The sequence below is a fragment of the Protobothrops mucrosquamatus genome, unplaced genomic scaffold, assembly GCF_001527695.2.
Source record: "Protobothrops mucrosquamatus isolate PMUCROS unplaced genomic scaffold, P.Mucros_1.0 scaffold89, whole genome shotgun sequence".
Classification (NCBI taxonomy): domain Eukaryota; kingdom Metazoa; phylum Chordata; class Lepidosauria; order Squamata; family Viperidae; genus Protobothrops; species Protobothrops mucrosquamatus.
Genome location: NW_015386465.1, coordinates 1,600,189 through 1,623,689, shown reverse-complemented (window position 1 = coordinate 1,623,689; position 23,501 = coordinate 1,600,189). Strand labels below are relative to the sequence as shown.

At 42.0% G+C, this 23,501-nt stretch overlaps 1 protein-coding gene across 1 annotated transcript in view; it reads right to left on the bottom strand.

The window, feature by feature from the left end:
• Window positions 1-23,007, bottom strand: part of TDRD3 (tudor domain containing 3) — a 65,312-nt gene extending 42,305 nt beyond the window's left edge. Inside the window, exons 1-4 of the mRNA XM_015812495.1 lie at window positions 22,995-23,007; window positions 10,771-10,855; window positions 5,570-5,635; window positions 2,446-2,606 (exon numbers count right to left, since the gene is read on the bottom strand). Of these exons, the coding sequence (XP_015667981.1) occupies window positions 2,446-2,519 (74 nt within the window). The 5' untranslated portion in view covers window positions 2,520-2,606; window positions 5,570-5,635; window positions 10,771-10,855; window positions 22,995-23,007. The remainder of the gene's footprint in view (window positions 1-2,445; window positions 2,607-5,569; window positions 5,636-10,770; window positions 10,856-22,994) is intronic.
• Between the last annotated feature and the right edge of the window lie 494 nt (window positions 23,008-23,501).

The window sequence follows — 23,501 nt, the reverse complement described above, 5'->3', positions numbered from 1 at the left end:
AAAGGAAGTAGAGCTCATCAAATACACAAGCACCTCCTTCCCAAGCATCACAGTATCATGTTCAGGCTGAAACTCTCTGACAAACAGCCCAAACTTACAAACTGTAATAGACAGGCTTAACTCTGAGGAGTATCCAGACAAGGCCAGGGAGCACATTTCCCATAATACACAGTAATGTCCAGAAGCGTATTTGTTTACTGCAGAATATGATCATAGCTGGGTAAATGATCAGTGTGTTGTAGGGGGAAAAAACAAAAGCCTTCGGAGGTGTGGTGGGGAGGTAGAGTTAGGACTGCCACCCCCACTACGCCATGCTTTGCTTGCTGCCAGTCTGCTGTACACAGGGGGGGGGGAGATTGTGGGGGGGGATAAGAGAGGGGGGGAGTAGTAGGAGAGGAACTGAAACTAAGCATCGTACCATCCCCAGCCCAGCGGTTCCCAGGTCATACTATGGAATGCAGCACTGTCCAATCCACAAAGACCGGGACTGTCACCCAATCCGATTGGACACTTAAGAGATAACCATGGGAGTAAGGGAAAAGTGAACCATATGCTTTGGGCGTGAAAAATCTCAGATCTAGCTTTGCAACCATTTAGGTCTAGTAAAGTGTACTTTTTGCTAACAAGGGATTCGAGCGTCTTTCTCTTCTGATTGACCAAGTTGGGATGATGGGCAGGTAGTCTGAAAGTGGTGCTGTCCAGGTAAAAATGCATCACTTCTTAAAAAAAAAAAACGCCCAAAATTCTTAATTCCTACAAGGTTAAAACCGCACTTAATCTCAAAAGTAAGAGCCTGGACCTTTCCCCTTGCCCAAAACCTAATTTAAACCACTCAGACCTCTATAGACATAATTTTGTCAGAGCGATTCCTTGTAGGCAGAGCTATTTTTCTGCAGTTATTAGTGATGCTGGGACAATTCATGTCCTTGAAATTATTATGCAAGGTAGCCCACAATGGGGCGGAGGGGGGGGGAATACACCGAGCTCTTTTGTAAAATGAATAGGAATATTTTGGGGTTTTCTTTTAAGCCCAACAGAGTTGAAAGCTTGCAAGCCATTTTTTTAAACAACTATTTCATCTATAGGTGTAAATATATTAATAGTATTTTCATAGCATTGGTAAAATTAAATTGGAAACTGGAAACTGAGACATGAGCTGTAATTTTATCGGTAATAAAGCTACGGAACTGCCAACTTGCCTCTGGCAGCCACTTTTACCTAAAAGTAGCTTATGAATAAAGGTAGGGAAACTCTTTTGTTCAAAAAGAGACAAATTAAATATTATTAATGCTACTTCCCTTTGGCAGGCTTTAGTGAAAATTGATAGCACATCAGTAATGAACTTCAGCACATTCCAACAAACAGCTCAATAAATCTGACCTGTAAATGTTTTCTCTCTGTGGCCCAAATTCTAGCCTGCACCATAAACACTCAACGGAGCTATGCAAGAAACCTGAAGGAGAAACTTTAATTATGATAATGTTGCCCCTAATTCAACTTTCATAAGCAGTCAGGCTTGGCAGTATATTCCATACAGAAATGTTTTGTCTTAACTTGGGACCCAGCTCTTCGCCTTTAAAAAAAAAAAAAAAACAACTACTGACTAATAATTGTTTGGTAGATATAACTCTTCAGCACTGCAAAGATCTTACAGATAATAATAATAATACTAAAGTTGGAAGAGACCTTGGAGGTCATCGAGTCCAACCCCCTGCTCAGGCAGGAAACCCTACACCATTTCGGACAAATGGCTGTCCAGTCTCTTCTTAAAAACTTCCAGTGTTGGAGCATTCACCGCTTCTGGAGGCAGGTTGTTCCATTGGTTAATTGTTCTAACTGTCAGGAAGTTTCTCCTTAGTTCTAGGTTGCTTCTCTCCTTGATCAGTTTCCACCCGTTGCTTCTTGTCCTGCCTTCAGGCGCCTTGGAAAATAGCTTGACTCCCTCTTCTTTGTGGCAGCCCCTGAGATACTGGAAGACTGCTATCATGTCCCCCCTCGTCCTTCTCTTCATTAAACTAGACATACCCAATTCCTGCAGCCTTTCCTTATATGTTTTAGCCTCCAGTCCCCTGATCATCTTTGTTGCTCTTCTCTGCCCTCTTTCTAGAGTCTCAGCATCTTTTTTACATCGTGGTGACCAAAACTGGATGCAGTATTCCAAGTGTGGCCTTACTAAAGCATTGTAAAGTGGTATTAATACTTCACGTGATCTTGATTCTTTCCCTCTGTTAATGCAGCCCAGCACTGTGTTGGCTTTTTTGGCAGCTGTAGCACACTGCTGGCTCGTATTTAAGTGATTGTCCACAAGGACTCTGAGATCCCTCTCACAGTCACTACTATTGAGCAAGGTACCCCCTATTCTATACCTGTACATTTGGTTTTTCTTGCCTAAATGTAGAACCTTACTTTTTTCACCATTGAATTGCACAAATAAGCTCCGTTCACCTTATTTTTGACATGTAAGTATATTCTATTGCCGTGCAGCTGGTGTGTCCATCGGTCATCTGCAAGCGCAGCATTCTGGGGGCCACCGAAGATTCCTCATTGTCCTTCGGAGCGGCAATATTGCGGATTTTTTGAATCTGCAGAACGCAGGGGCCTTCTAGCTGTGAAGACAATGGGGAAAAAATAACCATATAAAAATTGTTCGACTGAGACCCACGAATATAAGCGTGGCGAAAATGCTTTTGTCTAACCCATTCTCCAGTTTTGGTGTTGTTTTGTTTCGTTGCCGAAATGGCACTGCCACTGCTAATAAGGGCACAATTGTCAAGCGTGAAAAAAATCAGGCAGTCCAGGCAGTTCAAAAGAAATATAAAAGTTTATTGCAAGCTTATGCTCTCTACAGGAATCTGAACTACTAAATGTCAGAGCAAGTAGGCGGTAGGTAAGAGGCAACGGAATTCTCAATAGGCTGGACTTAGATCTCTTCTGGGTGCGAAGGGATTCCAGACTGATAACGCTCTTGACCCCTCCCTCTGGCTCAACCTGGGCATCTCCTACAATATTTTGCCTACTATAATTACAAAGTTAGGATTTTTATACTGTTGAAAGAAAAATCTTCATCAGGGTCCAGTCCAAGCTGGGAATAAACAAAATGGAGACTGCTTTAGAAAGAAGGTTGTAGTTCATTGAAGAGCAGAACCACAACAGCATGTGGCTCTGGGGCAGTTGACCACATGTTGCTGGGAATGGTGGGTTTTTATACCTTCTTGGGCTTTTGTGTTTGGATTTGTTCCTGTTTGAGGCTTTGTATTTCCTGTGTCATGTACTTTGACCTGAGTCTGAGTGTGCCCTTTTTGTATTCTGATGGTGGTGGGCTACTCCTATTATGTCCTAAAGGTCATGTCCTGCTTTCCTGGGGCTGGGGCTGATGGCTATGCCCTGTGTTGGATGGGTGAGGGGTTATTGGTTCTAGGGATCTTTGTCTTTCTAATCCCATCAGCTCCAAGCTTCCTGGCTCCAGTTTTTCTGAAAGGATTATCAAATCTACATTTCTACAGACCTGGCATGCCGAGTTTCTGGCTGGGGCAGAGAGGCTGAGGTGTGTGTGTGTGTGCGTTCTTACTACAATACTATTTCAAGTAATGCATTTAAGTTGTTTTATGAGGAAGGTCACCTACCTAATCTTAAAGCTCAAGCGTTATAGCTTTAGAGCTAAAAAATAACCCACCATTTCTAATTGAGCATTGTGAGATGGTACCCAGATATTCTTGGTCTACTAATTGGAATTTTGAACACTTTTGCACTGGTGGATCATTTTAAGCAGAAGTTATCTGCTTCTGCTTTACGCCTCTATGTTCACCAAAACCCAAAGAAAGGATTATAATCTAGGATAGTAATGGCGAACATTTTAGAGACCAAGTGCCCCAAAACCGCCTTGCCCCTGCCCCGTCCCCGCGTCTCCTGCCCACAGGGCCACCCACCACCTCCACGGCCCACCACAGGAGATCGCCCAGGCGGCCCAGCAGCGTCATGGCGGCCACGCCCTCTGTCTGCGCCCCACAGCATCATCTGTATGCGATGAGGGGCAAGGGTGGAGTCTTGTCCCCGCTGCCCGGCTGCCATGTCCTTGGCTGCGCTGTTCTGTATAGGCTGCACCCAGGGCAACTCTCCTCCGGGGGGGCTGCTGGTGAGGGGGCCACGGGGAGTGGCGGGGCTGGGGCAACGGCGTGCATGCTCACAGAGAGGGCTCTGAGTGCCGCCTCTGGCACCCGTGTCATAGGTTCGCCACCACTGATCTAGGAGATACAGAAACATCCCTGTGAAACAACTACCCAATTGTGTACTGTGTTATCACTTCAGGGAAGTTTTCTATGCTTTAGTTTAGTCACTTTAATACACTAAGGAAGATAAAAAGTGCTACTGAGTTTCTCGATTCTTAAGCGGGAGATAAAAAAATTGTCCAATTATTGGTGAGTGCATGGAGGTTGTTGTTGTTTTTTTTGTTTATGTTTTCAAATGCCAGTGTCCCCCTGTACGATACAAGCAAACAGACTTTGAAAATGAAGGGACTTTTTATAGCAGTCTGAAGAATATGCTCAGCTGCCGTAAACCAATGCAGTATCCTCATAGTCATGTAATCAAAATTCACACGCTTGGTAACTGACTCATATTTATGAGGGTTGCAATGTTCTGAGTCTGTTTGCGATCCCCTTTTGCGACCTTCCAACTAGCAAAGTCAATGGGGGAGCCAGATTTATCAAACAACCGTTGTTACTAACTTAACAACTGCAGTGATTCACACAACTGTGGTAAGAAAAGTCGTCAAATGGGTCAAAACTCATTTTACTCAATTGTAGCTGTAAGGCAAGGACTACCAGTATACCCGTACAAATACCTACTTTTTAAGACATGTTTAAAGAAACTTTTTCATGTTAGAATACTATATCCTGGGGGCAGGAGGGAGAATCATCTTAATGTTTAAAGCTAAAAAAAACCTTAGCTCTTACCTTCAATATGATACAACAACAACACCAACAACAAACCCAGATACCCACCAACAACAAACCCAGATACAGTTTAAGCATGTAACTAAGATTGTTAAAAGATATTCGCAGAAAAGATCCAACTTCCTCATCTAAAGTGTCCAAAGTAATCCAACAATATTTATCAAGGGAGGGGGAAGAGTTTTCCTTGTTTTAGCTTTAAATTGGTACAACCCATTCGAGGACATAGTTGGAAAATCCTTTTACACACCCAATGATAAAATCCTTCCTTTTATACGCCCAATGATCACGACTGACCAGCCTGAACTATTTTAACTCTACAATAAAAAAGAAAAACTGTCACTAAAAAAGTCTACAGTTATGTTTTTTTCTTCAAGTTTAATCAAATACAGCCATCTGGTGGCTGAATCATATTTTTACAGTCCCCTTTTTTTTTTTTACAACTTTTGTTCTTCGGAGAAAAACAGTAACCCTGTATAAAAAATAAAACACACACACACAACAAATACCTTTTTAAAAAAACCGACATGGGGATACCTTGCCAAAGGGCAGGTTGAGCAAAGCAGCTTTTCAATTTTTTGCACAAGCTCACTAAAGACAGCACTGGGAATCTTTTTTACCTTTTCTACTTTTCCGCCGTTGATGTCACTCGGGAGAAATTTCTTACCGATGGCTCTTAAATCTGTCTAAATTTGAAAAGAAAGAAAGAAAGAAATTAAATGCTAACGTTGCTTTCAAAGGCACGGAGGAGGAAGAAAAGAGATCGACATTTGTAGTACAAACGACAACAGGCTACAGGGATCAACGTAGGTTTATGATTTTTTTCCCACCTGCACAATCTTATAAACGGCCAAAAATAATATTATTATTATTTTTGCAACTCTTCAAAAATTAAAATACAACTGCCTCCTGACTTACTAAGAGAGATCCTAAAGTCTTAACTAATGGGCTAAAGGGAGACCTGGAGACGAAGGGAAATATGACTATTAGATTTAAATATTGTTGGATTAATTGGCCTAATAATTAGAGTTTAGATTTATAATAAACATTAAGAATCAGCCTTAGCCCAGAAAATATAGATGGAGGATGGATCTGAGAGAATAAAGGTTACTCTACTAGCAAGCTGTGATGTATTAGGATGAGAATTAGAAAATGTTTATGAAATAAAAATAGAATATATTTAAATAAGTAATATGTGTATTTTAGACATTATAACTCTTGTAATTTGGGTTACCAGAAATTTGAATATTATGGATGCTAAAGGTTAAAATTGGAATACTGTAATTAGAAATCAAGAATTAGGTAAAACTTAAAAACAGGATATGGATATGTATAAACAAAAGATAGATTGATAAACATTTTGACGGAACCTGCTATGGCTAGGAATTTACTAGTTTAACTATGCTATACTAAATGTTAATGGTAAATAGAGAAGGAATTTTTGACAATGTAACGTGAGATATGTACTAAAAATGCTGTTACTGAACTACTGACTACCCAGTTACCACGTTGCTTTCTAAATACTTGGATGTTAAAATTGGAAAACTAATAAAATTTGTTAAAAAAAAATAAAATTAAAATACAACCGTAAGCGCCTGATGAGCAGATAGCTTTTGCTTTGATAATGGTTTGAGTGTTACCATTAATATCTCAAGCAGATCATCCGGCTCCAGACAGTGGCTTTAATTTTAATAACCACCCATGTGGTGTTTGCAGTTTAAATGATGGTTCTCTTTTACCTCACTGTTTCCATTAAAATTCATTGTTGACTATTAAAAGGACAATGAACCGTTTCTACTCCTGTCTATTTGGTTCAGTGCCTCAGAAAACATACCGATAATCCTCAAGCGATGATCGTAACGCACAATTACAGCCGTTAAAGTCATGGTGATTGTAAAGCGGGCCATCCGACTGGTCCCCACTTTTTACGACCTTTCTTTTAGGGGTTATTAAATGAATAGGGAAGTTGTACAGCAAGCACAGTGATTTGTAAAGCGAACCTGTGGTACGCTACGGGCTGCTTTTTGTAGGGAGCCAGAAGTAAAAGCTGGTTTCAAGCAAAAAATAAATAAATCATAATTCGTGGTCATGTGGCTGAATAATGCTGCCCTGTGGGCAGATGTTGGAACTTTACAACCAGCTTGTCTCTTTTGGGGGGTCTGCCATGACTTCAAGAAATGGAGGTCGTGACAGATTTTATCTTCCTGGGCTCCAAGATCACCGCAGATGGGGACTGCAGCCAAGAAATTAAGATGCTTGCTCCTGGGGAGGAAAACTATGGCAAATCTAGACAGCATACTAAAAAGCAGAGACATCACCCTGCCAGCAAACGTGCGTATAGTCAAGGCCATGGTTTTCCCAGTTGCAATGTATGGATGTGAAAGTTGGACCATAAGAAAGACTGAGCGCCAAAGAATTGAGGCCTTTGAACTCTGGTGCTGGAGAAGACTCCTGCGAGTCCCCTGGACTGCAAGGCGATCAAACCGGTCAGTCCTAGAGGAGATCAACCCTGACTGCTCTTTAGAAGGCCAGATCCTGAAGTTGAAACTCAAGTACTTTGGCCACCTAATGAGAAGGAAGGACTCACTGGAGAAGAGCCTGATGCTGGGAAAGATTGAGGGCAATAGATGAAGGGGACGACAGAGAATGAGGTGGCTGCATGGAGTCCCTGAAGCAGTAGGCGTGAGCTTCAATGGACTCCAGAAGGTGGTAGAGGACAGGAAGGCCTGGAGGAACATTGTCCATGGGGTTGCGATGGGTCGGACACAACTTCGCAACTAACAACAACATGACTTCAAACAGTCACTAAACGATCAGTCGTAAGTTGATGATTATCTGTATATGCAGTGGTTGAGGTTTGGGATTAGGAGATTTGAGGGCATGGAAGCCAGCTTGGACAATTGGACAATGAGTCCAATCATTGTCTCTCAGCCCAAATCAGCATCTGCAATAAGCTGGCTGACAAACCAAGATTTTTGTAACCTCACTGTTAAAAAGTGAGCAAACACACTGCAGAGAAAGCACAACCGGAAACTAACTGGAAGAACATAGTACGAAGAACAAGGGGAGATGGTCAGCAAGATATGAGGAGGAGACCTATTGGACAAAGTATCTCAGATAATTCTGAACTGAGGAACAATAATAACACTAAAGAACTTGAAAGGACCTTAGGATACCGCTCTTCTCCTCTTTTAATTTTCCACATAGTGACAGTAAGTTAATAAATATATCCCCCTTATTTCACCTTGTCTTCTGTCAAAACAAGACAGTAAACAATTCTGAAGGTTTTAAGGGTCTTAAGAATATGCTCTGAATAATGGATATTCCCTTCAAAAATGGACAAAAAGAAATACTGAAGAAACTGCATTATAATAATAAAAAAAACATAAAATAAATCTTCAGCTAAACTTACGGATCAAATTTGAATCTGTAAAGCAAGAAGGCAACGGTTTATTGCCTTATTTCTAAAGTCTTATAAATCAATGCAACATCAGAAATAGATTCGGTTTGTCCTGTTAGCTGCAAATTTGTTATTGAACAACAGCGATCAATTAAAAACACATTTTTCATAAGAGGCATGGTTTTTATGAGTTTAGGAAATCCTTCCAGATGAAAAGTTGACAATGAAGAGCTTTGAAAAACTCCACAATGCAGGAGAAATGGATTCAAACTTGGTCGATATTTAATGAATTATTATTTTTTCCTAACAGATCACTTTCAACTATGTAAGCATCACGCTGGACAGAAAATTGTAAATGTTTGAGTGTGTATCATTGGTTTTAAAAAATTCAAACCTTGTATTTGTTACTTTCTTTTTAGTTACTTTTATTCTGTAGGTTTTAGTGCTAAACATTTTTTTTAAAAGGAAAACATTCAGAAAGTATTAGGTAACACAATATTCGGGATGCGCAACGGCTAGTAATACGAAAGTAGAAAATATATAGATTCAGTTCTTTTATTTTACCAAGAAAACTTCAGTTTTTATATAACCACATATACACAAATACCTATCATCAGTTGTAATATAGTTATTTTACTGTGTTCTAAAAGCTTCCACGTCACCTTTTGTTCCACTTTGCATTTGGAAATCTATCTTGTGACTTTTTTTCAAATAGGAACTTAAGACTTTCTCTTCTTGCAATAATTTTACTTTAGGCTAGGCTTTTATTTTTATTTTATTTCTTTTTCTTTCTTTTTTTTTAAAAAAAGCTTCTTTCTTTGCCTTCATAGTCTATTTTTCCCACTTCTGACACTATCAAACAATGGTCTGTTTCACATTCGGAAGTTCTCATCATCCTTGTAATTCTTGCATTCTTCATAAGCAATCAAACCACTCATGCTTTTAAAACGAATATTCATTCGTCTGTTATGTAAGAATGGATTTAATTATAATGAAAGCACCACTTTCACTTCTAGGCATGTATCAATAAAATTCACTCCAGAAGATCTTTATTCTGCTCTATTGCATACTTTCCGTTTCTCTTAAATTCAGAGAGTTTACAAAAACGTTTCTACTTTTCTCTTTTCCGTTTCACTGGCTAATTCGTTTTTTTTTAATCGCTTACTCCCCTTAACAGTCAACATTCAGATCTTCCAGATATCAAGAATGTCAACAGATGGCCCTGTAAATTTTGTCTTTTGCTGTCCATTATTGTTTTGGGCAAGCAAGCCTTCCACAAAATATTTTAACAAATAGAGAAACTGTGGACTGTGTTATCTTTAGCTGCCCCCATTCTACAGCCACACTCCCTACTAATAAAAACAGTAGCAGTTTTGACGTGAACATCTAGGCCAGTGTTTCTCAACCTTGACAATTTTAAGGCATGTGGACTTCAACTCCCAGAATTCCACAGCCAGCATTGCTGGCTGTGGAATTCTGGGAGTTGAAGTCCACATGCCTTAAAATTGTCAAGGTTGAGAAACACTGATCTAGGCCAAGGGTAGGTAACCTTGGCTCTTTTATGACTCGTGGACTTCAACTCCCAGAATTCCTGACCCAGCATGGCTCAGCTTGGAAACCTCTCCCTTTCCCCTCAGCATGGCTGGCTCAGGAATTCTGGGAGTTGAAGTCCACGAGTCATCAAAGAGCCAAGGTTGCCTACCCCTGATCTAGGCCAATATGACACAAGTAAAGCTAACATGTAACCAGTTTTATCCTAATATTATTGACATTCTAGGCCAGGGGTGTCAAACTCGCCGCGTCACGTGATGCGACGTATCGTTGACTTTTTTCCCCCTTGCCGAAGCTGGGGTGGGCGCGGCTTCCATGTGGCGCATCTGACCCATGGGCCAGCAGTCTGACACCCTTGTTCTAGGCAAATTATAGTCTCTAATCTAGAAACCACCTTGCAATCTAACAGACTATTATTTGCAGCATACTAACCACAGGAAGAAGAAAATGCAGTACACCAATATATACTTAAACCTTTATCCTTTATAAAGACCAAGCAAAATTTCAATATGTATTTCTAAAAAAAATTCTAAACAGAAATCAGATTTGGGCTGTGTTTCGTTTCGTTTCGTTTCGTTTCCTTCCTCCCTCCCTCCCTCCCTCCCTCTCTCCCTCCCTCTTTAAGAAATATCTCTTCACTTAGTATGGCTTTATATTTAATTACAAACAATACAGGTAGAAATGGAAACAACTTGAATATATTTATGTCCTTTGACATAAATACTTGTCAAAGGAAAAATAAAATAACTCTGTATAGTACCAGCCTAGAACATTTTCATTTTTAGAGCTAGTTAGTGTATTTCAAAATTTAACTAACAAGTGGTCACCGAAACTGATTATAAATTTTAAAAGTTCGCAAACTGTACCTACATTAAGTGCAATCAGGATAATATCGTTGATGTTGACTTTTTCAGATGAGTTTGTGCAAGCCTCAATCCCTTCATCTGATAGGTACCTATTTAAAAACAAAACAAAACAGAACCTCAGTTAGGTTTTATTGGACATCCAGACTAATAACAATCCAGTAATTGCGAAACGCTGTTTTAATCAGAGATGTACGTTAGATAATAATGATTCAATAGATAATGGAGAGCAACGATTGTCTAATGCAGCACAATTTTCCCATTTATAAGGTCCTTGGCACTTCCCCAGAAGACATTTCTTCAACACTTCTCAGTCCCAGAAAAGACCAACCTTCAACAGAGACTGAAACTCTCAATTTTTTAAAGAACTAATTGTGTATATGGTTTTTATAACTTTAGCAATCATTAAGAAGAGGGAGTCAAGCTATTTTCCAAGGCGCCTGAAGGCTGGACAAGAAGCAACGGATGGAAACTAAGCAAGGAGAGAAGCAACCTAGAACTAAGGAGAAACTTCCTGACAGTCAGAACAATTAACCAGTGGAACAACCTGCCTCCAGAAGTGGTGAATGCTCCAACACTGGAAGTTTTTAAGAAGAGACTGGACAGCCATTTGTCCGAAATGGTATAGGGTTTCCTGCCTGAGCAGGGGGTTGGACTAGATGACCTCCAAGATCCCTATCATCATCATCATCATCATCATCATCATCATCATCATCATCATCATTATTATTATAAATTATGGATTTCTTATGTTTTGATTTTTTAACGTAAGATTATAGTTCAAGAAAAGCAAAACCCTGGCAGCAAAGGTGCAGATACAACCCTATGCAGCAAGAACGGCTTTTCTCTAAAAGGAAAATAGTCACTTTTACTTTACGCAGAAAATACACAGTTCTGCAAAGGCTAATTTATACGGCATTAAAAAAACATCTGGAATAGCTGTTCAATTGCTTCCGACATTATCGTTTAGACATAGAGGAGCTCCAAAAACTGAATGGATCAACGTGTGGGTGCTTGGGTGTTGAAATATATACAGTTTTATGCTCATAAAAGTGAGGATACATTAAGCTGAGGGAAGAATGAGTGACCTAAGTAACGCTATTCAGTGTGGCTTATGGAGAAGGGTAAAGAATTGAGGCCTTTGAACTATGGTGCTGGAGAAGACTCCTGCGAGTCCCCTGGACTGCAAGGCGATCAAACCGGTCAGTCCTAGAGGAGATCAACCCTGACCGCTCTTTAGAAGGCCAGATCCTGAAGTTGAAACTCAAGTACTTTGGCCACCTAATGAGAAGGAAGGACTCACTGGAGAAGAGCCTAATGCTGGGAAAGATTGAGGGCAATAGAAGAAGGGGACGACAGAGAAGGAGGTGGCTGGATAGAGTCCCTGAAGCAGGAGGCGTGAGCTTCAATGGACTCCAGAAGATGGTAGAGGACAGGAAGGCCTGGAGGAACATTGTCCATGGGGTCGCGATGGGTCGGACATGACTTCACAACTAACAACAAAATGGATAAGGGTGCACATGAAGTCACTTTGATGCACAGGTTAGGGTGCTTAGAGAGGATGGATTTTTTTCCCTCAGGTATAGCTGAGGTGAAGCGATGCTAATCCCAACCCACCTCACAGGGTTGTTGTGAGGGAAAATAAGCAGAGGGACTACTACGTACTATTTTTGGTGGACTGATATTTAAGAAGTGAGGATCTAAAAGTGTCGTAGACTATTGTTGCAAACATTTCAAAATAAAGCACCACTGTTATGGAGGCAGGATGCAGACCTAACTGTTAAAAACAACGTTCAGGTCCTGAAACAGGATAAAACTAAGCAATTTTCTTTTGTAGGGTTTCAGGAGTGGCTTACGGTTGCCTTCCACTTCCTGCGGGTCTCCCAGGGATAATGGTGGGTGCTGAGATCCAAAGTTTTAAACTGGATCCATTTGTTCCACTCCCCTCAAATTCCACCTTAAAACTAGTTATTGGCAATTAACCCACAGAAAGGGGAAAGCGGGTGAATGAATTACAGGATTAGGCCAAAGTAACACTAGACTTCTCGTCTCCGCCATGGAAGATGTCAATCATTAATAGAAAGGTACAAAATTCATTTACCTCAAAGCCTGAATGAAAATGGAAGATCATTTATTTACTAATCTCTGAGAGAGAGAGAGAGTAACTAGCCCAAAGACATTCAGTCAGCTTTCATGCCTAAGGTGGGACTAGAACTCACCATCTCCTGGTGAGTGACCCATAATCACCCAGCTGGCTTTCATGCCTAACGTGAGACTAGAACTCACCATCTCCTGGTGACTGACCCATAATCACCCAGCTGGCTTTTATGCCTAAGGTGGTACTAGAACTTACCATCTCTTGGTGACTGACCCAAAGTCACCTAGCTGGCTTTCATGTCTAAGATGGGACTAGAACTCACCATCTCCTGGTGATGACCCAAAGTCACCCAGCTGGCTTTCATGCCTAAGGTGAGACTAGAACTCACCATCTCCTGGTGACTGACCATAGTCACCCAGTTGGCTTTCATGCCTAAGGAGAGACTAGAACTCACCATCTCCTGGTGACTGACCATAGTCACCCAGCTGGCTTTCATGCCTAAGGTGAGACTAGAACTCACCATCTCCTGGTGACTGACCCAAAATCACCCAACTAGCTTTCATGTGAAGGTAAGACTAGAACTCAAGAGTCTCCTGATTTCTAAGCCAGCAGCTTAACTACCACACCGAACTGGCTCTCGCGAGATCCAAGAGTAAATGCTTAGTTTTGAACCACTGGCTATAATCTCTGCTATATGACAGATGAGATGCAGCTTTAAATGACTGATTTAAATTTAGAATATATGACAGATGAGATACAGCTTTAAATCAGTACTGACTTGATTTAAATTTAGTCAGCAATTCATCAACCCTGTTAACGGTAAAGCCAGTAGTGTCAGATTTATACAACTGTTAAGGGCCAACAATGCTGAGCTATCGGTAACAAGGGTGGCACTTCATACTTATGTTTTGTAGAGCATTCAGCTACGCTAGTAAAAGCTGAAAAACAGTAATAGCTCCAGCCGGAATTATGACATTTGCCAATTTGTTCAACTGCCCTGATGCCAAATGTGGACAAGCAGTACAGGGAAAGTATAAGAAGCCTCAAATTAACTTTCCAGACATATAAATAGCATATTGCATGACCTATAATTTAAGCTGTAACAGTTTAAAGGCTAAGAGACAGGCAACCTACAGGCATAATGTCAGAAAATTGACTGTAAAAACGGAAATGTATTTTACCCAAGGGCTTGTAACTGGAAACTAGAAATTATTAGCCCTTATCACAAAGAGAAGGTTATGTTGGAAGAAGATTTGGTACAAGTTACCAAGACAATTTGAGCTAAGGTTGAGTAGGTCTGGTTACTTCTACCTACTTCCATAGAATATAAGCATGGAGTGTGCTCAATGATGGAGAAATTAGAAGTCAACTCAGCTGTTCTTTCTTATTAAGAACAAGGTAAAAAGCTTGAAAGAGGGAGAAATCCATAAAATTAAAAAGGATCAGAGAGCTGGAAGGGACCTTGGAGGTCTTCTAGTCCAACCTCCTGCTCAAGCAGGAAATCCTACATCACTGTAGACAAATAGTTGCCCAAAGTCTTCTTTAAAAACTCCAGTGTTGAAGCACCCACAACTTCTGGAGGCAAGCAGTTCCACTGGTTAATTGTCCTCATTGTCAGGAAATTTCTCTTTAGTTCTAGGTTGCTTCTCTCCTTGATCAGTTTCCATCCGTTACTTCTTGTCCTGCCTTCAGATGTTTTAGAGAATAGCTTGTCTCCCTCTTCTTTGGGGCTGCCCCTGAGATATTGGAAGACTGCTATCATGTCACCCCTAGTCCTTCTTTTTGTTAAACTAGACATAAGAAAGTTATCGGAATTCTTAGAAAACAACTAAGATCAGTAAAAAAAATATATCTTCTATGGAATAAGATAGTTTCACGGAACGTAAAACCCAAACCAATATATTGCCAGATTAGAAATACAGTAATCCTCAAAGTTAACACCACTTCAGGGAGGGAGACAAGAGAATTTTAATTATGTTACAGTTTACTCTTTTTAATTGGCATTTATTTTTATGATGATATCTGTGGAGGACATTAAAAAGGAACAAAGATGATTTTCTACAGGAAAGCAATACCTTTAATGGGCCCATAAAATGATGTTCAAGGTTTCAATATCTTAAAGATTCTTCTATCAAGCTAAATTATAAACGCGAAGGAAAAAAATGGCGTATTACCTTATTTAGCTGTAATTAACCTTTTTTTTTAAAAAAACTACAAAAGATTACTGTATGTGAGCTGCAAAATACTAGATGAACAACAGATGGCAGCAAAAAGTTAGAATGTTAGTATCCCTCTGCTGCCATCTCATGATCATCCAAGGGTTTGCAATGCAGATTGACAGTCCTATACCAAAGTGCCTAGCTCCATAGTTGTTACCAACCTCCCACCGCACCCAATTTTTATATCTGGCTTCCATTTATCAAATAACTAGATAACATGTTTTTTTACAAATCCAAAAGTTTTAAATTAGAACTTTAAAGGATAATTTAATAGCAATAGAGTTCACTTTATTGCAGAGTCAAGCAAATCACAATACACATTTATATCTACTGCCAGATCCATATCTTTTAAGAGAAATGGAGACATCCTTAAAAGATTACTGAAAAAAGGAGTGAAATATAATTCTAGTGTGGTTAAGAAAAATCAGGCTGCTAAATAAAACAAGGATAGCTTGATAAATGTTGCACTTTTATGTTTTTAAGACTATAGCAATAATGGTTTTATGGTTAAGGCACCAGATTACAAACCAGGAAACAGTGAGTTCCAGTCCTACGTTAGGCAGGAAAACCATCTAAGTCAGGGGTCTTCAAACTTGGCCCTTTTATGACTTGTGGACTTCAACTCCCAGAATTCCTCAGCCAGCCTCCATTTTGTTAGATTTAAGACAGGGGTCTTCAAACTTGGCCCTTTTATGACTTGTGGACTTCAATTCCCACAACACAGCTGAACAATAATTTCTCTTCTCGACTAACAATCTTCTTCCTTAAATACAGTCTTCCCCATTTTTTCCTTTTTCATTTTTTTCTCTGATCCCTACAACTGAATCTTATTCTACAACTAAATCTTATTTTACTTTATTTTTTTTATCTCACCCATTAACTTCACTTTTTCCACCTACAGTGTTATTAGTTTAAACTTTTCCCGTCTTTTTTTCCTTTTCAACCCAACTTCTGGAGATGTAGGTCTAATCAAATGTAAGTGACCCTGATCAGTTCATGCTTAGAGTCAATGACAAGTAAAGCAACAAATAAGCCCAATAAATGAATAAATGACATTTATTGGGGTTTGGGGGTTCTCTGAGTTTCCTTGAGAAACTCAGCAACCCTAAAGTTGGACCAGGAGTTACATATATTCTCTAATATTGTAATAAAGGGATCGCTAAAGAAGAATGACACCACCACGGTTCTAATATTCCTGATTTTCCCCAACGCCCTTCTAGCACTGATGATGTTACCTAGTTTGGGAATGAAACGTCTGCAAGAAAATAACCAAGCTCAGAAAGAGTCAAGGATCCCACATTCCCAATTCTATTCTTGGTCCATGGAAGGGTCAAAAAAAAAAAAAACACCAAGGAGATGCGTAAGTTTTATATTTCTTCATCCTCTCCACAGAGACATTCATTTATACTACTTATCCAGACACCTTTGTTTAGTGACCGCTGAAAATAACGACACTGAAAAAAGTGGTTTTCCTACTTCCGGCCACCGCAGCATCCCCATGGTCACGTGATCAAAATTCAGACGCTTGGCAACTGACTGGTACTTAGGACGGTTGCACTGTCCCAGGGTCATGTGATCCCCTTTTGCGACCTTCTGACACGCAAAGACCACGGGGAAGCTTGAGTCACTTCACAACAATGTTACTAGCTTAATAACTGCGGCGATTCACCAAACAACTGTGGAAAGGTCGTAAAATGGGGCAAAACTCACTGAACTGTCTTTCTAAGCCACAGAAAAGTTTGGGATGACTTGTATTTTGAATGGGCTGCCACAAAGTGCAAAACTTTGCTCTAACTCTACTTCCCCCCCCAACCTCACAATTCTGTTTATCCTCACACTGAGCGAGTATAACCCGGCTAACCAATCTATAATAGTAGTAATAGAGTTGGAAGGGACCTTGGAGGTCTTCTAGTCCAACCCCCTGCTCAGGCAGGAATCTAGTGTCTTTCCACAGGACAAGTTCGTAGACATGCTTATAGAGTTGTGCATGGGTGTGCATCAGAGGAGCGCTGGCGTTGCTTCATCTATTGTACAGAAATTGCCTCAATTTTCGAATGTTTTCTGAAGCGCAGTTATGTCTACTTGTCCTATAAAAGCTCTAACCAGAACTAAGTAATTAAGTAACTAACTATTTAGAATAGAGCTGGAAGGGACCTTGGAGGTCTTCTAGTCCAGCCCCCCGCTGAAGCAGGAGAACCTATACCATCTCAGACTAGTGACTGTCCAGTCTCTTCTTAAAAATCTCCAGTGATGGAGCGCCCACGATTTCTGGAGGAAAGCTGTTCCACTGGTTAATTGTCCTCACTGTTAGGAAGTTTCTCCTTAATTCCAGGTTGCTTCTCTCTTTGATCAGTTCCCAACCATTGTTTGTTGTCCTGCCCTCTGGTACTTTAGAGAATAATTTGATGACCTCTTCTTTTGTGGCAGCCCCTCAAATACTGGAATACTGCTATCATCTCTCCCCTATTTCTTATTTTCTTTAAACTAGCCAAATCCAAGTTCCGCAGCCGTTCTTCGTATGTTTTAGTCTTCAGGCCTTTGATCATCTTAGTTGCTCTTCTCTGAATTGTTTCCAAGGTCTCAACATCTTTTTTGTGATATGGTGACCAAAATTGGCTGCAGTATTCCAGGTGTGGTCTCACTAGGGTTTTATAAAGCGGTACTAATAATTCACGTGATCTTGATTCTATGCCTCTGTTTATACAAACCAGGATTGTATTAGCTTTTTTGGCTGCTGCTGCACATGGCTGGCTCAGTCAAGTGATCGTACACTAGGACTCCAAAGTCCCTCTCACAGTTGCTGTTTTTGAGCCAGGTCTCACCTAATGTGTACTTAACCTTTGATTTTTCCTGTCTAAATGTAAGACTTTGCTTTTCTCCACACTGAAACTCATTTTGTTGGATAGGGCCCATTGTTCAAGTTGGTCAAGATCTTTTTGAATCCTGAGCTTGTCTTCTGGGATGTTAGTTAGTTAATTAACGAGCTAACTAACTAACTAACTAACTAACAAACCTAACCTCTTACATAATTTCTGATTGAGTTTACAGCTGCCTCAAAAGTTGTAGGGATGGGGAAATTACAACTTCACGTACTTGAGGTCAGGATGCAAGTACCGGTATTCCTCGACTTACAAACACAAATTTTGAGCCCCCCAAAATTTCCGTGGTTAAGTGAAACTTGTCCCATTTTATGACCTGCCTTGCTATAATTGTTAAGTGAATCCCTGCAGTTGATGATTTAGTAACACGATCATTAAGTCAATCTGGGTTCGCCGTTGAATTTGCTTGTCAAAAAGGTCACCAAAGGGGGGATCATGTGACCCTGGGACACAGCAACGGTCATAAGTATGAACCAATTGCCGAGCATCCGAATTTTGATCACATGATCGTCGGGATGCTGCAAAGGTAGTAAGTGCAAAAAATGGCCCGAAGTCTTTTTTTCAGTGCCGTTGTAACTCTGAACAGTCACTAAATGAACCGTTGTGAGTTGAGGACCACCTGTATGTAATGGTTGCGTATGTGTGCTAAGCTCTTAATGCACATGTTGCCCTTTGGACGATGTTCTACTTATGATAAAAGTAGTAGGACGTTTCCAGACACTTTTCAAAAGGCAACTGCCTGCCCACAACACAAGAAATTCAAGATGAGCCATTATTTTTCTTCTGAGGTCAGCAGGATAGGTGAGATTATTGCCAATAGGCCTTTTATTTCTGTGATATTTTACGTCTAATATTCCTGTATTAAGCCACTAGTTTTTCTCCAAAGAGGCAGGCTGCAGACATCCTAGCACTCATCTGTTTGAGAGGGTCATTGAAATTCAGCTGAAGTACACTTGAAATTAAATGCAAGCATCGGAACGGAAGCTGTGTAGGCTCCCAATAAAATTAATGCAGTGACCAGATTCACTCTATCTAGAAATGGCTGTAGTTGGCACACCTACTTCAGCTGTGGATATGTGCTCTTTTGGACTGATCAGATGCAAAATATCTGCCGTACGAGGGCAATTCGGAAATAAGCCTCTGTTTGGTTTACAATGACACTGGCACATACAGAACTTTAATATCTATATCTATCAAATGTATCAAACATTAAGGTGATTATGTTAAAAAAATTATATATACATACATACATACATATATATACATACACACACATACATGTGTATGTGTGCATGTGTGTGTGTGTGTATGTGTATATATATTTGTTTTCGTAGATTTTCACGGGTACAGGTATGCAGGTCTTGGCGTATTCAGGTCTTTTCCCGTGTAAGATTGAGAGTATCTTGGCGACGTTTCGACGAGGTCCCACTCGTCATCTTTAGCTGGGGTCTTTGGCTCCGTGCTTGTGCGAGCAAAGGCATGAAGCCGAAGACCCCAGCCTGAAGATGACGAGTGGGATCTCGTCAAAACGTCGCCAAGATACTCTCAATCTTACACGGGAAAAGACCCGAATATGCCAAGACCTGCATGCGCGCGCGCACACACACACACACAATTAAATGTTTTCCGGTGAAACAGGTCTAATAGAACACCTGGTCTACCCAAATATGGGATATTACTTTTGCCTTTCATCCCCAATCTAGGAGCTTTTACAGGCGAAAGTCACTACTGCGATAAACTATTTCTGTGTTAAATTTAGATTTTGCCGACAAAGAATTAAAGGGAGACTAGTATAGCTATTTCGAGCTATTTAGCTCTCATCAGCTAGCCATACCCTTCTGAGATTCAAACCTGGGCCGCTTGCACGTTAGGCAGCTGTATGTTGTTAGCATTCTGAAACTACTAGTGGCTCATCTTCCTATTAACTCTATCAACATCTAGACCATTTCTACAAGAAAGGATTGGAACCAGTATGAAATCTGGCATGTTACAAAGTGTGAAATTATGGTGATTTCAACACAGGAAGTTATTGAATGGTATTTCAAACCGTAATTCCCAATCAAAATCATCTATCATCAAGGCCACCTCAATAACAAATTAAATCTGTTTGTTTCCCCCTCCCTTCTAAATTTTATCAGTCTCTTTCACTAGCGCAGGGGTCTTCAAACTTGGCCCTTTTATGACTTGTGGACTTCAACTCCCAGAATTCCTCAGCCAGGCATGATGGCTGAGGAATTCTGTTATGTATTCAAGACGGACAGTGATTAATAGTAATATGTTACTTATACGTAAGGGTGTAGGTCTATACGTATGTTGTATATAAATGTATGTTATGCATGTTTACACATGTTATGTATGTGTACACAATTTAGCAAGCAACTAAATTTCATTTTTAAGGTGTGCCGTTGTTCTCACAGGGAAAAAAATGTTCTAATCTTGTTCTGGATTAACCTAAATGCTATATGGGAGAAAATGTTGGCTTCCAAGACTTGAACCAGTTCAGTTAGTGATCGTTCAAAGTTACAACAGCACTGGATAAAAAGTGACTTACGACTGTTTTCCAGAGATACGACCTTTCCAGCATCACCCTGGTCACGTGCTCAAAATCCCGATGCTTGGCAAACAGAGTTCATATTTATGACCACTGCTTGTGGTGTCCCAAGGTCACATGATCCCCTTGGGTGGCCTTCCAGCCATCAAAGCCAACGGGGAAAGCCCAGATTCACTTAACCACCAGGTTACTAACTTATCAACTGCGGGGAGGAGAGGTCGTAAAATGGGGCAAAATTTCACTTAACCACAGAAATTTGGGGGGGGCTCAATTGTGGTGATAAGTCGTGAGCCAAGGACTGCCTGTATACAACCTATGAATCCATTGATTGAAGCTGAGGGTTATTGCGATTATCGTCAAACAATTGATACGCAGCGATTGCATATATCAGGGGTATCAAACTCAATTTCAAGGAATTGGCTCATTTTCCCCGAGCTGGCATCTGGGGAGATATCTGGAGAATCGTTCAAGGGAGACATCACATACTGTCTCCTCCTCCTATTTTCCCCCACAATAATAACTCGGTGGGGTGGGGTGAGCTGAGAGAGAGTCCAAAGTCACCCAGCTGGCTTTCATGTCTAAGTTGGGACTAGAACTCACCGTCTCCTGGTTTCTAGGCTAGCACCTTAACCATGACACCAAACTGCTGCTAAGCTTCTTGCAGAAGCCAATGTGTTTTGGTTTGGCATGCTATTCCAGATACCTTACACCAGGGGTGTCAAACTCAATTTCATTGAGGGCCGCATCAGCATTGCGGTTGCCTCGGGGGGCCGGGTGGGTGTGGCCAGGGTGGGTGCAGCCTCCTGGGTGGGCGTGGATGGAGTGAGTGTGGCCTACTGGGGTAGGCGTGGCTAACTCTACATAGTTCGCATCCAGGGTGCCTGTGGGGGCCTGGACAGGAGTGGGACAGATCTGAGGGTCTCTGGTAGAAGGGGATGGGACCAGGGCAAGTGCCAAGGCATGGTCCACTGGAGGAGCCTCACTGTTCCTCTCAGGCCATGCCGGGGGGGCTGGATAGTGGTGTGGGCTGCCCGGAGTCCTGGGCAGCAGAGATCAAATGCCCAGCCTATCCTTGAGCACCCATGGCACCAAGCCCAGCCCTACTTCCTCAAGGCTGCTACTCAAGGTTCTCCTGGTTCCTCGCTGTTTCCAGACAGCCTTGTGGAGCTAAGACTGAATGCGTTTCAGCATAGATGGCCACCACAAAATTGTACATTGGCTCCCGGCCAGCCTGGGCCAGGGCCAGGGCCAAGGCAACGGGGGCCATTCCCTCACTGTTTCCAGGATGGCTTCGCGGGCCACATGAAACCACTTCGCGGGCCGCATCCGGGCCCCGGGCCTTGTGTTTGACATGTCTGGCATATATGGATTTGCAAAGAGCCCAAGCAAATAAATGTGTTTTTCTCTCCATCATCGAAAGACGTGTCCTTTTGCCTAGGAGGGCCACTCGCTTCCTTGCCATCCGAGGAAAGATGCATTTGGTTGAAGCTTTCAGTTTACGTAGCTGTTTTAGTACGCTCTGAAAGCTTTTAGCAGTTGGTGAGTCCCGCCGGTTGGATCCCGGCCTGGTGCATCAGGGCTCCGGCTTGGCTCCATTATCACAAATCATCCCCCGTAAATCAAAAGCCATTTGGAAAGGAGGCTAATGTTAAAAACATTGTTAAAATAACGGATAGCGCTGGGCTCTGAAAGTTAAGACGCGACACAACCGGGAAAGGCGCAACTCACATCCTCATGCCCTTGGCTCTGTTATTGTATTATATGAAAACACAACCCACCTGCAAAGGGGTGCAACCCACATTAAAATGCATTTGGTTCTGCTATTATATAAAATATAAAAACACAACCCAACTGGAAAGGGCGCAACCTACATTAAAATGCATTTGGCCATGCTATATTATATTATATAAAAACACAACAAACTGGAAAGGGTGCAACCTACATTAAAATGCATTTGGCCCTGTTATATTATATTATATGCCAGCGCACCACAACTGTAAAAGGTGCAACACACATCCACACACATTTGGCTCTGTGGTTATATTTTATTATCCCGTCCTGCCTTCTTCTGAGGACCCTTTCTCTGTTTTAATGCGCCCGGGCATCTCCCCGTGGTCTCCCATCCCAAGCCCAGGATGTGACTGACAGCATCTGTGCCCATACTGCAAGACTAGAATGGCACCGAAACACAACACATTGTGGGTTTTTTTTTTGTTTTAACACAACACATCCAAACACATCTCAAACGCAACACAGTCTCATCCTCAGCCTTTCCGGGTGGTCGCCCATCCAAGGACGGACCAGGGCCGACCCTGCTTAGCTTTGCTGACTTCCCTCTCGCGGAGAGGAGAGGGCCACCGTTCCCCCCCCCCCGGACAGCGGCCCCCGCGGCCACGGAGCCAGGACACCGGCCGTCCGGAGAACGAACCGTCCGGCTGGCAGCCCCCAGCCCGCCCCGGAGACCCTCCGATCCCAGGAACTCACCAGCCCGACTCGGAGAGGGTCGCGGCCGCCGTGTCAGCCATGACGGCTCCTCCGCCGCCGCCGCCACCTCCTGCTCCCCCCACCCCGCGCAGGGAAACCGAGGCACGGTGGCCGGCGAGGGTCAATCCCGAAAGCGTTTCTCTCCCCCGCAGGTTATTAAAAAAAAAAAAACGAGGGGGAAGACCCTGCCCCCTCGGCCTCGCTCAGGCTGCCGGAAGTCCGGGGCTCCGCGCTGCCTCCCTTTTCCGCTTCCGCCCGGAGCCCAGAGAGTCTCCTCCGGCAGACGGGAGCGCGGGTGCCCCTGGCGGATCCTGGAGGAACGGCGCCCACCTTGGAGCATTGAAGAGCGTTTGCGGCAGGTCGGTGCGGCTCGGGAGGATCCGCTGTGAAAAGCTGAAATGAGCCCCTTTTCGTGGTTCTGGTTGCTTTTTCCACTATTTGCTGCATGCAGAATTGACCCCCCCCTTTGTCTTCTTTCTATCCTGCCTTTTGGCCCAGAAGAATGGC